Source organism: Papio anubis, chromosome 9, assembly GCF_008728515.1.
Source record: "Papio anubis isolate 15944 chromosome 9, Panubis1.0, whole genome shotgun sequence".
Classification (NCBI taxonomy): Eukaryota; Metazoa; Chordata; class Mammalia; order Primates; family Cercopithecidae; genus Papio; species Papio anubis.
In genome coordinates, this window is record NC_044984.1 from 34,254,141 (window position 1) to 34,270,521 (window position 16,381).

General features: G+C 34.7%; 1 protein-coding gene across 1 annotated transcript in view; it reads right to left on the minus strand.

The window, feature by feature from the left end:
* ABCD2 (ATP binding cassette subfamily D member 2) overlaps window positions 1-16,381 on the minus strand; it is a 67,422-nt gene that overhangs the window by 19,092 nt on the left and 31,949 nt on the right. The window contains exons 7-8 of the mRNA XM_003906202.4: window positions 10,793-10,938; window positions 3,972-4,056 (exon numbers count right to left, since the gene is read on the minus strand). Coding sequence (XP_003906251.1) covers window positions 3,972-4,056; window positions 10,793-10,938 — 231 coding nt within the window. The remainder of the gene's footprint in view (window positions 1-3,971; window positions 4,057-10,792; window positions 10,939-16,381) is intronic.

The following is a 16,381-nucleotide window of genomic DNA, read 5'->3' on the forward strand; positions in this document are numbered from 1 at the left end:
GAGTGCCTTGATCGAAATAGAGAAAATATGCCATTTTAGAATTAGAAAAATGTATGCATCTCACACTCTGTTGTCATAGCAACCTCTAGTCTAGCAGATGTAAGATCACACGCTTTAGTTTCCTTGGCAGGATTGGGGTGTGTGTGTATGTGTGTGTGCGTGTGTGTGTGTTTATGTGTGTACTTGAATATATCAAGCAATAGCTAGAATCTGATACTAATATAAGTAAACAAAGCATTGGGTAACATTGTTTCTCAGATTTCCTTTCCTTTGTGTTTTGTATGTCATCAGTAGAATGGGCTTTGTGAAAGATTTAATCTACCCCCCTTAAGACAGGAGTTTTTCAATCATTCTTGAGATATTAAAACATTTAAAATCCTCTCAAAAAGAGAATACTATTGCGATGCTTAGTACTTCCTGCTGAAGTTCTTCATTTTTGCCAGCTCAAGTCTTTCACATCACAACTCAAACTTTAAATCCTTTGAGAATGAGGGAAGGCAGTTTCCGATTGTTAAACTTTCTCTTCACTAGATTGAATACCTAAAATTCCTTGTATCTTTTGTCAACAGATTGTGCTTTTCAACTATTTGCTCTTCTTCATTGATCTTTGTATGGCTCACTAAATTTTCTTTCCATTGATATACTTGTGACTTAATTCACTCATTATCACATTATATCCAAAATATTTTAGATACACAAACACCACGTATTTATTTCAGGTTACAGATATGTGAAATCTCTTTGGGTTAACAACATTTATTAATGCCACTTGTTATTTATTACAAAGTTTATTTTATTAACACACTGATACAGTGAGAAATTTATAGCTAAATTTTATATTCCTCCATATTATATTTCTAAGCTGATGATCATATTACTGGATACTTATGGCCTAGACCCAAACAGAGTCAGGGTGATAGTGGGTAACAGCTGGTCATAAATGCCAAGCTGTAAAGTTGTTGTTGTTGTTGTTGTTTTTGAGACGGAGTCTCACTCTGTTGCCAGGCTGGAGTGCAGTGACGCCATCTCGGCTCACTGCAAGCTCTGCCTCCTGGGTTCAAGTGATTCTCCTGCCTCAGCCTACCAAGTAGCTGGCACTATAGGCGCCCGCCACCACGCCCGGCTAATTTTTTTTTATTTTTGTAGAGAAGGAGTTGCTGCCCGCCTTGCCCTCCCAAAGTGCTGGGATTATAGGAGTGATCCACTGCACCCGGCCCCAAGCTGTAAAGTTTACTCTTGAATTTCACCACATCCTCTGAGAAACGGGTATCCAAAAATACACGTCACTAAAAATCCCAAATTAGCAAAATTTAGTTTATATTTTTAGTTAGCCACATTCTTAAATTACATTGTTATAAATAATATATTGTGAACACAACTAATAATTTTTCTCACTAAAAATCCCAGCTAAACACAAAAATAATATTTAGAGTGTGATTTAATTTACCTGAAGTTATACAACAAGCAAAACTAATTTATGGTGATAGAAATCAGAACAGAAATGTCTAGAGGGGACTGGATTGGAAAGGAGGATGAATAAACTTCCTAGGGTAACAGAAATGTTTTTTTATCTTGATTGGGGTATTGGTTACATAATGTAGAAACATTCATAAAAGTCATCCAATTGTATACCTAAAATCTGTGTTTTTGGTATATAAATTTTAGTACAATAACAATAAGCCCTGGTTAACTATTATATATTAATACAGAAAAGCACATAATTACATATGAAATAAAAAGGATATAAATTATAATATGCTTTATGAAAATAGCTACATTAAAATAATACGAATAACAACCAACTTTTGCATATTACCAAGACTGGGAAAAAAATCCCAAAGTTTTAACAGTGTTTAAATGTTACAGTAATTTAAAATTTGAATAATTTAAAATGTCCAAAATTTTAACAGTGCTAATAAGATAACAGCTAGTGAGATAATTGCTAATGAGATAATAGATTTTTTCTTCTTTTTACTTATATACATTTTCTACTTTTATAAAATGAACATAATTATATTTTAATAAAATTCTATAAATCATTTTTATGCTACGTTCTTATTAAAAAGGCTGAACCTAAATCTCATCAAGCTCTTTGCTCTAATCTCCAGTTTACAGAAAAAAAATGGGAGATTGGGAAACAAGATAAAGGACCCCTACCTAGATTTACCTGATAAGGTAGCAATGAGATAAATCTAGAACAGGCAACATTCTACAGGACAATTAACCCAGTTCCTTCAACAAGTCAAAGGTATAAAAGGTAGGTGAGCCCTGGGCGGAGGAAAGACTCTTTAGATTAAAAAGGAATTAAGAGGTGTAACAATAAAAATGCAATGTGTGAAACTTGTTTAGATCCAGGTTTGAAGAAATCAAGTGTAAAAAGATATTTTTGAGACAATCAGGGAAACTTTGGATATGAACCATATATATATTAAATAACTTTAAATAATTATTACCAATTTAATTAGGTATTATTGTGACATGTTATTATCTAAGACTATATCCTAATGTTTCAGAGACCGTTCTCAAAGTATTCAGGGAAAAATATCGTAATACCTGTGATTTGCTTTAAAATACTTTAGAAACTTAAAAAAATGAGTAGATAAATCAAGTGTAACAAAACATTAGACTTGTTAAATCAGTGTAATGAGAATATGGGGTTCTTAGAACAATTTCTCTTTTATGATGACATTTGACTTTTTTCCCAAAATTAAAGGCTTTAAAAAAATGAATAGCCAAGTGAGTGCTTAGTGTGGGCCAACTAATTGCTAGATGTTCAATAATACATACTTGATTTAATTTTTAAAATTCTCTACAAAAATGTTACCGCTTTCACTGCAACTCACTCAAGAGTGCTGCATCTGCCATCATTTATGGCCATTCACGAATTCATGTATGTAACTATTTGGTCCTTTTTTCCTAAGACTTAATTATAAAAAGTGAGTAACATAGTTTCTGGCAACCTCCTGGGCTGCACAACTCAGGTTCTCATTGCCAGAGATCTAAGGGGGTTGGGAGGAAGAATGGAAAGAATCAGGAGAATCAGAAGGGCTTTAATATTTCCTTCCTACGTCTTGTGCTTGATATCCTTAAACTCAAAAGGCTATGAAGCTGGTTACAATTAAAAATGTTTTATCAGAAGCAATTATTTCCTGCCTCTCAATTTTTCTCAGTTCATGGAAACCTATGCAGAATGGTCCCTTTTTCCATTGGCTATACCTTTGAATTTCAAGGGGGAGAGCATTACTGGTGTAATAGGCTGCTGAACGGTTAAAAAGTTGGTTTACTTTGAATTTAATAATTTAAGTCAGAAAGTTTTACTGAATGTCTACCTGTTGGATTTACACAAGTATCATAGTGATTGTATAGTCTTCATATTTTACAATTAATAATCATTATTTCAAACTTAGGATACACAAAAATTTAATTTAGTCCTTTGTACATATTATTTCATCTAACATTACTTAACATGAAAGAAATAGAAAAACAAATATTTGGAGATTCTACTATAAGAAAAAATAATTTGGCCAGGCACAGTGGCTCATGCCTGCACTTTGGGAGGCCAAGGTGGGCGGATCACCTGAAGTCAGGAGTTCAAGACCAGCCTGGTCAAACACGGTGAAACCCCATCTCTACTAAAAACATAAAAATTAGCTAGGCGTGGTGACACACGCCTGTAATTTCAGCTACTCAGGAGGCTGAGGCAGGAGAAATGCTTGAGCCTGGGAGACGGAGGTTGCGGTGAGCCAAGATCATGCCACAGAACTGCAGCCTAGCTGACAGAATGAGACTCTGTCTCAAAAACAAAACAAACAAAAAACAATAAAACCATCTGTGAACTCTATGCACTAATTTTATAGTAAGATATTTTTAAACTAAACATGAGGACAATAAATCCTGTCCAAACACTTGTTATTGTTGTTTGGTTTGGTTACAGCAATGGACTAGTAGTTACCTGAATTTAGTATACTTACTTATGATAAAACATACGAGCCATGCCCATTCTTTGCTTTTCCCCTCCTGACAGGACATCTTTCCAGTCCATAACAGCATCCCATCCTTAAGAAAATAAAGAAATATACATTCGTATAAATCATTTGTTTAATTGTTACTGTTTCTACCCTAGACAAGTGATTCCAGATTCAAATTGTCAACATGAAGAACTTGATATTTTATAGAATATATGCTTGGATAAACTACAGAGCCTCATATATAAGCATTTTGTTTTAGATTTGATATTCTTTTGATGGTAATAACTTCTTATACTGACAAATGATCTTACAAGAATTTTAAACACTGACACTTTAAAAACTGTGTTTGTTTCTCAGTGTCTCCAGTGGATTGATAGGCTTACACTTATCTTGGAGGGAGATGGGAGAAAAGACCCAGTAAATTTTCATACGTCAAGTACAAAGTCTACAAAGGCTAAGAAAGGAACTAATTTAGGTGGCTCCCCTGTGCCTAGCACTTTATGTGAGTTTTCTCATCATATATTTCACAGTTTTGTAAGATAGATTTTATTTCTTGCATTTTATAAGTGAGCAACCTACAGTTCCTGGAGTAATTGACTTGTCTAGGTTTACAATATTAGATGTCAGAACTGGGATTTATGTTTAGGTCTATCTGATGCTTTTATAGTTTTTCCATGCATGCTATCTCTTAAAACATCTTAACTATTGACTTTCTGTTTGATATTTATTCAAAACGCAAGGATTCTATTTTTCTTACAAAGAGAGTAGGTCTTGCAATATTAATATGAATATGTGCCCAGAATATCTGTATATTAAAAATCAAGTTTCAGAATTGTATATATCATCATCTTTCTGTAAATAAACACATACACATATATTTCCAGGAACAGAATTAGATTCATTTCCTAAGTTATACATTTTTTAAAAATTTGAACATTTTATAATAAGCCTACTTTAATTTTATAATTAGATTTTTTAAAGATTACTTAAAAATAAAACCATAGTTCCACTACTGGAGAGTCTGATTTTCAAGGAAGAAAATGACTGCCAAAACCTGACAGATACTTAGAGCAAAATTTCTAAAGCCTAAGTGTTCAGGGGTTAACTCTCTTCTTTGGAAAAATCCACGTTCTCTGTCATCTTTTTACTTGATCAGCTGAATTTTGCCATTAAAATTTTGAAATTTTTGCCACTAAATTTTTGAAGTAATCTTGGTCAATAGGAAAGAAAGTAGAAAGTGTAGTCTTCTTTGCTTTATGTGAACTGTGTATCTGAAAAGTCAAATTATCAAAAATGATTATTCGATTCTTTTGCTGGTCAGAAGAAAAATTTGGACTTTTTTTTTTTTTTTTCTTTCTGGGGGCGAATTGCTCTATCGCCAGGCTGGAGTGCAGTGGCAGGATCTCCAGCTCACTGCAGCTCCGCCTCCCGGGATCACGCCATTCCTGCCTCAGCCTCCCAGAGTAGCTGGGACTGCAGAGCGCCACCTTGCCTGGCTAGTTTTTGTATTTTTAGTAGGGGCAGGGTTTCACACCGTGTTAGCAGCCAAGATGGTCTCATCTCCTGACCTCTGATCCAGCCCGTCTCAGCCTCCCCAAAGTGCTGGGATTACAGGCTTGAGCCACCGCGCCCGGCCTGGACTTGTTTTTGAAATCCAAAAGTTCAGAGACTTTGATGAAATAATATATATTAATTGTTAAGCATAAAATGAATCTTTATGTTTCTTACCATCTTCTTCCTTTAAAATTACCACTACAGAGTACATGGCATTAAAAAAATGTATAAAAGCATAAAAAAGAAACTAAAAACAATGGTTGCCTGACGGGGATAGGTGATAACTGGATGGAAGGAAACAGGAATCAGAAGAATCTTTTACAATACATTTAAAAATGCCTTTTCATTTATGAATTATGTGAAAGTGTTACTCCAAAAATTAAATAAGCAAAGACATACAATAAAGGTAATACAACAGATGAAAAATTGCCAATAAAAATTACCTGGAGTGAAAAGGAGACTTTTCCTATTTCCCAGTGACACCTGAAGTCTCACTCCCTAGAGGGAATCACTGTTCATTTTATTGGGTAAGCTTCCAGAAATTGTCATTTTTTAAATAAGAAAATGCACATAGGAAATAGACAAATCCTTAAAATTTTATGTTAGGAAAAATAATCTTAAAATACCATCTGATTTAGAGTTCTTGCTTCTAGGGAAAACTGTTGAAATAAAACTTTCCCTGTGATTGAATTTCATAGTACTTATGAAATATAAGTGATGATTTGAGAAATAGACTTGGATTACTATGCAGTGGAGAAATATTCTGAGCTTAACTTTTTTTTTCCCTGCTCCCTGAAAGCATGGCACAAGAGAAAACTATTTGGGTCAAAGGACTTTTTAACTTTTATATATTTTAATAAATCATGTTCTTTGTTCTACTAAACCCAAAGTTTTTGTAGGCAGGCAATATTGCATGATCACGGAACACATAAATCAAAACTCTGAGTCATAATGTTGCCTCTGACCCTGATTTAGTGAGACAAAGTCAGCAAAGAAGAGAATGATTTTCCTGCTTCCTGGAGATGCATATGCTTCTTTAGTTCATGTCCCTTTGTTAACCCTTTTATGCTTTCCTGTTTTGTAACCTAGTTGATGGAATGGAATGTAGTTTTTAATTCCATTTTTATTATACCAACCAAATGATTAGCTAGTCTAAACACGACTTCAGTAGGCATCTTTCAAATTAACTAATGTACTTGCAAATGGAAGTGTTTTCTTGCCTTGCTTAAATATCTCAGGTTTAAGAATTAAGCAAGTAAAACAGATTTCCTTGAAGTTTTGTGGTTTTTTTTATGTTCAAGGGTATAATAGTTTTTATTATTGTTTAAAAAGCTAGGAGTTACCATAGTACAGTCGCATACTCTAGCATAGAACACTGACTTTCAAGTCAGATCTGTGCTTGAATCCCTGTCCCACAACTTGCCATGGGACTCTAAGTTACTAAATTTCTGAAATTAATTTTTAAGATGAAGATAGTAAAACCTACATCACTGGACGATTATGGGTATTCAATAAGATGATATATGTAAATTCTACATAGTAAGCACTCAATAACCCATAACAATTATGATTACATTTTTAAGTTTGGAAAATTCTTGGAAAGAGTTCTAGACCTTCTTGATGACTTCTAAAAGAATAGACTATTTCATCTTTATTCTAAATTTCTATTTGGATCATTAGATTTCAAACTTCCTCAAAATAACTTGCCCAAGATAAACATGTAGCATTTATTCTACCACAGCCTTCTGAAACTCCAAGGAGTTGACCACATGAAACAAAAAACCAATCTGCTTTCCATATATAGTAGGAATGACAAATACCAAAAATTAAAAGTATTTTTCTTGCCTGCCTTATTTGTTTATTGTAAGGATCAAATGAAATAATGTATGTGATATTGTTATATAAAACTTCAAGCATTATCACACAAAGACAAAATATAGTATCAATATTACAACTACTAATATTACCATTAGCTACTAATTCTTTTTTTTCTTTTTTTTTTTAGACAGGGTCTCACTCTTGTTGCCTGGGCTGGAGTGCAGTGACGCAATCACAGCTCACTGCAACCTTGACTTTGCGGGCTCAGATGATTCTCCCACCTCAGCCTCCCAAATAGCTGAGACAACAGGGGTGTGCCACCGTTCCCAGCTAATTTTTGTATTTTTTATAGAGAAGTGGTTTCACCATGTTGTCCAGGCTGGTTTCAATCTCCTAGGTTCAAGCTATTAAGCTATTTACCCTTCTCGGTCTCCCAAAGTTCTGGGATGACAGATGTGAGCTGTCAGACAGGGCCAGCTACTAATTCTTGTGTACTCATATGCCATTTTGCTAATGTTTTACATACAGTCTTATTTGATCTTTACAAAAAACTTGTAAGGTAGATATTTAACCTCATTTTACAGTTGAAGATACAGAGAACAGGGCTAATCAAGATTTAATTCCAGAACTCTGAGTTAAAAGTCCATATTCTCAATCACTGTACTACTACTCTACTTCTAATAATGTAAGCGGGCTGTGAAACAGAACATAAAATCCATTTAAAATTAATCTTGGTGTCTCATTTGTTATTTCAGTCATTTTTCTAGACTATCAAATTATATGAATTATTACATTATTTGAAAGTGTGAATATTATTTTTTGTTTTATTTTATTTTTTAACTTTTAGGCTTGGGGGCACATGTGAAGGTTTCTTACATAGGTAAACACATTTCACAGGGGTTTGTTGTACATATTATTTCATAATCCAGGTATTAAACCCAGTACCCAATGCTTTTCTTTTTGCTCCTCTCCCTCCTCCCACCCTCCAACCTTCAAGTAGACCTGAGTCTCCGTTGTTCCCTTCTTTGTGCTTGTAAGATCTTATCACTTAGCTCCTACTTGTAAGTGAGAACATGCAGTATATGGTTTTCTGTTCCTGCATTAGTTTGCTAAAGATGATTGCCTCCAGCTCCATTCATGTTTCCACGAAATATGTGAGCTCATTCTTTTTTTATAGCTGCATAATATTCCATGGTGTACCTGTACCACACTTTTATTTAATCTATCGTTGATGGGCATTTACGTTGATTCCATGTTTTTGCTATTGTGAATGGTGCTGTGATGAACATTTGTGTGAATGTGTCTTTGTGGTAGATGATTTATATTCCTCTGAGTATAAACCTAGTAATGAGATTATTGGGTGAAATGGAAGTTCTGTTTTTAGCTCTTTGAGGAATTGCCGCACTGTGGCTGAACTGATTTACACTCCCACCAACAGTGTATAAGTGTTCCCTTTTTCCTACAACCTTGTCGACATCTGCTATTTTTTGATGTTTTAATAATAGTCATTTTGACTGGTGTGAGATGGTATTTCATTGTGGTTTTGATGTGCATTCTCTAATGATCAGTGATATTGAGCTTTCTTCATATGCTTGTTGGCTGCATATATGTCTTCTTTTGAAAAGTGTCTGTTCATGTCCTTTTCCCACTTTGTAATGGTGTTGTTTTTCTCTTGTAAATTTGTTTAAGCTCCTTATAGATGCTGGATATTAGACCTTTTTCAGATGCATAGTTTGCAAATATTTTCTCCCATTGTGTAGGCTGTCTGTGTACTCTGTTGATAGTTTCTTTTGCTGTGCAGAAGCTCTTAAGTTTAATTAGATCTCACTTGTCAATTTTTGCTTTCATTATGATTGCTTTTGGTATCTTTGTCATGAAGTCTTTGTCTGTTTCCATGTCCAGGATAGTATTGCCTAGGTTGTCTTCCAGGGTTTTTATGGTTTGGGGTTTCACATTTAAGTCTCTAATCCATCTTGTGTTGATTTTTGTATATGGTATAAAGAAGGGGTCCAGCTTCAGTCTTCTGCATATGGCTAGCCAGTTATCCCAGCACCATTTATTGAATAGAGAGTCTTTTCCCCTATTGCTTATTTTTTCAGCTTTGTTGAAGATTAGATGGTTGTAGATGTATGGCCTTATTTCTGCAGTCTCCATTCTGTTTCATTGGTCTCTGTGTCTGTTTTTGTATCAGTACTATACTATTTTGGTTACTGCAGACCTGTAGTATAGTTTGAAGTGGGGCAGTATGATGCCTCCAGCTTTGTTCCTTTTGCTTAGGATTACCTTGGCTATTCAGGTTCTTTCTTGGTTCCATATAAATTTTGAAATAGTTTTTTTCTAGTTCTGTGAAGAATGTCATTGGTAGTTTGATAGGACTAGCATTAAATATGTAAATTGCTTTGGGCAGCATAGCCATTTTAATGATATTGATTCTTCCTATCCATGAACATGGGATGCTTTTCCATTTGTGTCTTCTCTGATTTCTTTGAGCAGTGTCTTGTAATTCTCAATGTAGAGATCTTTCACCTTCCTGGTTAGCTATATTCCTAGGTATTTCATTCTTTTTGTGGCAATTGTGAAGGAGATTGTCTTCCTGATTTGGCTCTTGGCTTGGCTGTTGTTAGTGTATAGAAATTTAGTGATCTTTGTATGTTGATTTTGTATATTGCAAATTTGCTGAAGTTGTTTATCAGCTGAAGGAGATTTTGAACTGAGACTATGGGGCTTTTTAGATATAGAATCATGTGTCTGCAAGCAGGGATAGTTTGACTTCCTCTCTTCCTATATGAATGCCCTTTATTTCTTTCTCTTGCCTGACTGCTCTAGCTAAAGTGAGATTATTATTATTAAATTATTTGAAAGTATCACTAAACACAGAGAGTATTATTAGACAATAATTCTATTTTAAGCTTATATGTACAAATGTTATTTATACTCTTTCAAAAATGTTTTATGCTGAAAAAACACAATACAGAAGTTTCTGACTTTAATTATCTGTGTGCTGCTTGAGAGCAAAAAAAAGATACTGATAAGATTGTGGGTCTGAAACCAAAAAAAAAAATAAGTTCTGTGGTATCTACTTCTCAAATTATTTAATTTAATGTAAGCTGAGGGCTTGTAAGGCTAATATTTCTGTCACAGAGTTTACATACATCTAGACTGACAATGGCCTCAGGGACTTTGTACATTCAAATATAGAAGAAAAAAGCTTTTTTTAAATGTTAGCTGCACTGACACGGAGACTTGATAAAAACTTAATGTGCTGCATTAAACATAACACAAGCAGAAAAAGAAATACAAATAATGGAACAGCAATAAAACTCCATCTTTACACTTATGTGCTTATTTCCGATTATAGCATACATTCAAATTAAACCACACACTAAATATATACCCAAGGTTACTTTTTAAAAGTGAAGTTAAATGCATTAAAAAAGAATGATGGACTTTACCTCCTTCTCTTTGAACTATGTGATAGAGATGGACATTGTGTAGGATACGTTCCAGATCTTGGTCTGTACAACCTTTATCATGCATATCATCCACTGAATCAGGGTAAATGACTTGATCTCGAAGACTTCCAAGAGACATATATGGCCTGTAAAACACCAAGCACACAAGAATCCTAGTGGAAAGTCATGATAACTTACTCAGTGTGACATCTTGGTAGTATGAAAACATCAGTGAAGACTTTAAACACTACATTTCCAGGATGATATTTGTTACCTGGTGATGAGTACTTCTCCCTCAGGCACTGCTAAACGATACCATTATGTTTACATAAAAACTTACTGGCACATGGACACAAGAAAAGCTTCTCTAAGAAATCATCTGACATTTCTTTTTTCTAAAAAATTTTATTTTATTTTATATTTTGTAGAGACAGGGTCTTGATATGTTTCCCCAAGCTAGTCTCAAACACCTGCCTCAAGTGGTTCCTCCTAACTTGGCCTCGCAAAGCACTGGGATTACAGTTGTAAGCCACAGAACCCAGCCACATTTAACATTTTCAGCAGAAAAATACTGTATATACTTTGTTTCACTGTATTTGATAAATATTGCTTCTGTAATTCATCTATAATTATTTGGGTTACATATTATGCAATTTGGGTTTTGACCCAGCAATGTGAACAAACAAAACAAAAAAATGTAATTCATAGTAAGAAAAACACAAATTACATTGAGTTTCTTGCTTTTCAGATTGGCAAAAATTCGACAACTTGATAACTCACTCCAGTGGCAGGCCTATGGGTAAAGGAGTGTTCTCATACTGCAGTGAAAATGCAGAATCATACAACTCTTACAGAGGGGATTTGGCAAACTGACAGAGCATTTGCCCTTTGACCCACTTCTTGGAATTTACTCTGAAAATATACTTCTAAAAATACAAAAAAAGATGCATGCAGTTATTCATTACAACTTATTTGTAATAGCAAAATATTGAAATGCAACATAAATACCCATACAAAGAAGACTGACGGAATAAACTATAGTACATCCACTATGCAGCTATAAAAAAAAGGATGAGGAAAACCTCTATAAACTGATATAAAGTGATTTCTATGATATATTGTTAAGTTGAAAAGCAAAATGCAAAAGTAGACTTATAGCAGGGGTTCTCAACAACGGCACTTTGGCTTATTGAACCAGATAATTGTTTGTTGTCGAGGGCTACCCTGTGTATAGTAGGATGTTTAGCATTATACCTGATGTCTACCCACTAGATGTCAGTAGCACCCCTTCCTGTAGTGAACAAAAATAATTGTCTCCAGATATTGCCAAATATCTCTGGGGGACAAAATCTTCCCAGTGGAGAACCACTTCTATGTAAAAAGAAAGCAAAATGAAGTATAGACATACCCATTTATATTTAAAAAAGGAAACACAGGAAGAGTAAACCTGAAACTAGTGAAGTTGGTTAGCTACAGGAGGTGGGAGGAACAAGGTGGAATGGACAGGCAGGAAAAGGCCTAAGTATCCTTTCTATTAATGAAGTTTTTACTTTTGGAATCCCTTAAAGTGTTACTATTCAATAAATAAACAAAATTAAACCAACAAGAATGAAGGAAGAAACCTTAAAATTGAATACAAACAGAAACAATTTAACTGAACAGTATATCCAAAGGATAAAGTAACCACACAGCAAGGGGGATGGAGGTGGGGATGAATTAATCCATGTGACTTTTGAACTTGGCTACATAATTTCAGTCAAGGACAGAAAGAATCATGTGGAAATCTTGAAGCTTACTTGCAAATTTATTTTTGGTAATGATATAGGGGTAGCAATTCTGAAACCATTTTATGTATATTGTAGGATTGGTTAAGTAAATAAATGGTTTGGTAATGTTAGGAGCAAGGGTTCTCACTGTGGAAGAAGAAAGACACAAACATACTATGTGGGAAGGCAAGAGAAAAACTCTACTATTTAATTTGAATTTGAGTATCAGTATGAATTTATGATTTTTAATAAAAAAATTCTAGTCCTATCTACATCTGGAACATTCTAATATTATCCTTTGTGAAGCACACATCATTTCAGCAATGCAATAAATTCAATTGTGGACCCAAAAAGATCCATCTTAATCCAGATCCCCCCCCCCATATCTGTAAATGAAACCTTATTTAGAAACAGAGTCTTTGCAGAATTAATTAAAGTTCTTGAGACAAGATCATCCTGGATTAACCAGATGAGCCCTAAATCCAATAAATGCCCTTATCAAATGAGAAGAAACCCAGGAAAGAAAAGAAAGCCACATGGAGACAGAGATGGAAGTTATGGTGCCACAAACCAAGGAATGCTTGGCACCACCAGAAGCTGGAAAAGAGGCAGGAAATAATTCTTTCCAAGAGACTTCAGAGGGTGTGGATTGCCAATACTTTGACTTCTGGTATTCAGAAATGTGAGAAAATAAATTTCTGTTGTTGAAACCAGCAAGTGTTCGGTAATTTGTAGCCCTTAGAAACTAATACAAGTAGTATTTCTGTAAAAAGTTCATAACCTGAATCACATCATGCAGAAACTATCAGACAAACCTAAATTGAGGTATTCTCTTAAAAAAAAAAATGCAGTAGTCTTGCACTCTTTAAAAATATCAATGTCATAAAAAATAAAGAAATGCCGAGAAATTCTTCTGAATAAAACAAACTGTAATAAATAGACATGGCAACTACATGCAGTACAAGACAATGCATTGGGAAAAACAAGTTGCTCTAAAGTACAGTGTTATGACAATTGCCAAAATTTGAATATGGACTGTACTTTAGATATTAATATTATATCAATGTCAAATTTCCTTAATTTGATAAGTATACTGTAGTTACCTAAGAGAATATCCCTATTCTTTGAAAACATACCCTAAATTAGTTAGGGGTAAAGATTTATGATTACTGCAAATTGATTAAAAAATATAAGGTGTATATTGTGTGTGTGTGCCTGGACAGAGAAAGAGAAGGAGAGATTTTAAAATACAAAATGTGTTTTATGGACGAATTATCTACCTATTTTCTCACGGTACACAATATCTACCTATTTTCCTATGGTACACAAGCCATTAGATTGAAGGATAGACAGCACAAGCTTATTTTATAATATATTTAATTATTATTTGAATTCAAAATGTTTGTATTTTACTCGTACATGTGTATGTTCATATAAGAAGATTTTGCAATGAAATAATTACAAATATAAGGAATCTCTGGTCTTTTTTTTTGGAGACAGAGTTTCACTCTGTCACCCAGGCTGGAGTGCAGTGGCCCAATCTTGGCTCACTGCAAGCTCTGCCTCCGGGGTTCACGCTATTCTCCTGCCTCAGCCTCCCGAGTAGCTGGGACTACAGGCGCCTGCCACCATGCCCAGCTAATTTTTTGTATTTTTAGTAGAGACGGGGTTTCCACCATGTTAGCCAGGATGGTCTTGATCTCCTGACCTCGTGATCCGCCCGCCCCAGCCTTCCAAAGTGCTGAGATTACAGGCGTGAGCTATTGCGCCTGGCCTGATCTTGTTTTTAAATTGAGATATAGTTCACATATCATACAATTCACCCTTTGAAAGCATACAATTCAGTGGTTTTTAGTGTATTCGCAAGGTTATGTAAACATCACCACTGATTCCAGATCATTTTCTTCACTCCAGAAAAAAACCCCATACCCAATAGCAGACATTACCTATTCCTCCTTCCTCTCAACCCCTGGCAACCATTAATCTATTTTCTGTCTCCATGGATTTGCCTGTTGTGGACATCTCAAATATATGGAACCATACAATATGCAGTCCCTTGTGACTGCCTTTTTTCCATTAGTTTAATGTTTTCAGGTTCATCCATGCTGTAGCATGTAACGGTTCCTTTTTTTTAGCTGAATAATATTTCACTGTAGGCCATATTTGAATAATCCACTCATTGGGTGAGGGATATTTCAGTTGTTTTCACTTTTTTGTGTTACGAATGATGGATATATGCCAATGAATGAAAATACTGAAGCATATAATTTTTAGAGAAATTGCCAGACTGTTTTTCCAAAGTGGCTATACCATTTCTGGTCACATTTCTTGCATCATATCTCTCTCCAAGGCTTTCCCTCCTGCCCTATTCTTTATTTTTTCCTCTCCAGTCTAACTTTATTTAAAAAATAGGATACATAGTTATTTGTTTGGGTAGATTGTCTTAAGCACTCATATAATATGACATTATCTTAAATTAATATCATATAATAATAGCATAAAATAGAAATTAGTCATTAGAGCCACTGAACAGTTTTAATTAGGTACTCTGAGTCTACTCAGAGGGAGAAATACATAGAATCTCAGGGGAGAGTTCTTTTGTTGCCTTCCAAGGTGACATCAGCTCCAACTTAATATGAATCAGTAGCACAGATATTCTCCTCCTGTAGCATAAAACCCCTACGTTATTAGGTCCCAAGAGTAGCCATGACACAATACACAACTGAGACCACAGTGATAAAAATACATCAGTGCATTCATTTCACATGCGTTTCTATAGGATTCTACCAGAAAATTTGATTAATTGGCATATTTGACAATGAAATTCGGTTTTATATCTATATTTCAGAAAAAGCAAGCACTATAGAATCATGATTGTGATAACTGGTTTTGGAGAAATGATTCTGGGGATTCATTGTAATATCACCCAAATTCCAAACTAGTACCTCATTTGTAAAACAACTTATTTTAATAATTTCATTTGTTATGAGGACTAAATGAAGGAGTGGGTTTTTATGAAGCTAAGTGAAGCAATGTACTCAGATCACTTATTATAGTACAGGCACATAGTAGGCACTCAATAAATGGCATTATGAAGACAAATAAGTTCATTTCTACTTATGCTTATGTTCTCTACTTAGGCGAAAATGTAACATCTTAAAAAAGAATGAATAAAAAAGATTTCTATTAAGCCAGACAAGATACTGGTGGTTTTTATTCCATAGTAAATTTTTATTGTTCTTGACATGATTAAGAATTAAGTACCTAGATATGTAGATTTTAGATTATATTCTGTTAAGTACTCATGAGAATACCTCGTTCACCTAGAAGCATTTTTTAAAAACTGCTTGGAACACCATGTATTAATAGTTTACTGGAGCAATTTATGGGGCCTCAAAAGTATCAAAATGTTCCAGGATGCCAAGTGTTTTCTTTGTAACAGGAATTTGGAGAAGCAAAACTGTGTAATTTCTTCAAAAGTTTAGTTTAATACTATTTTTAATTTCCTAGGGCCTTTTGAAATCAGACAGTTTTCTTTTTTTTTTTTTTTTTTTTTGAGACGGAGTCTTGCTCTGTCACCCAGGCTGAAGTGCAGTGGCCAGATCTCGGCTCACTGCAAGCTCCGCCTCCCGGGTTTATGCCATTCTCCTGCCTCAGCCTCCCGAGTAGCTGGGACTACAGGTGCCCGCCACCTCGCCCGGCTAAGTTTTTTGTATTTTTTAGTAGAGAGGGGGTTTCACCGTGTTAGCCAGGATGGTCTCGATCTCCTGACCTCATGATCCACCCGTCTCGGCCTCCCAAAGTGCTGGGATTACAGGCTTGA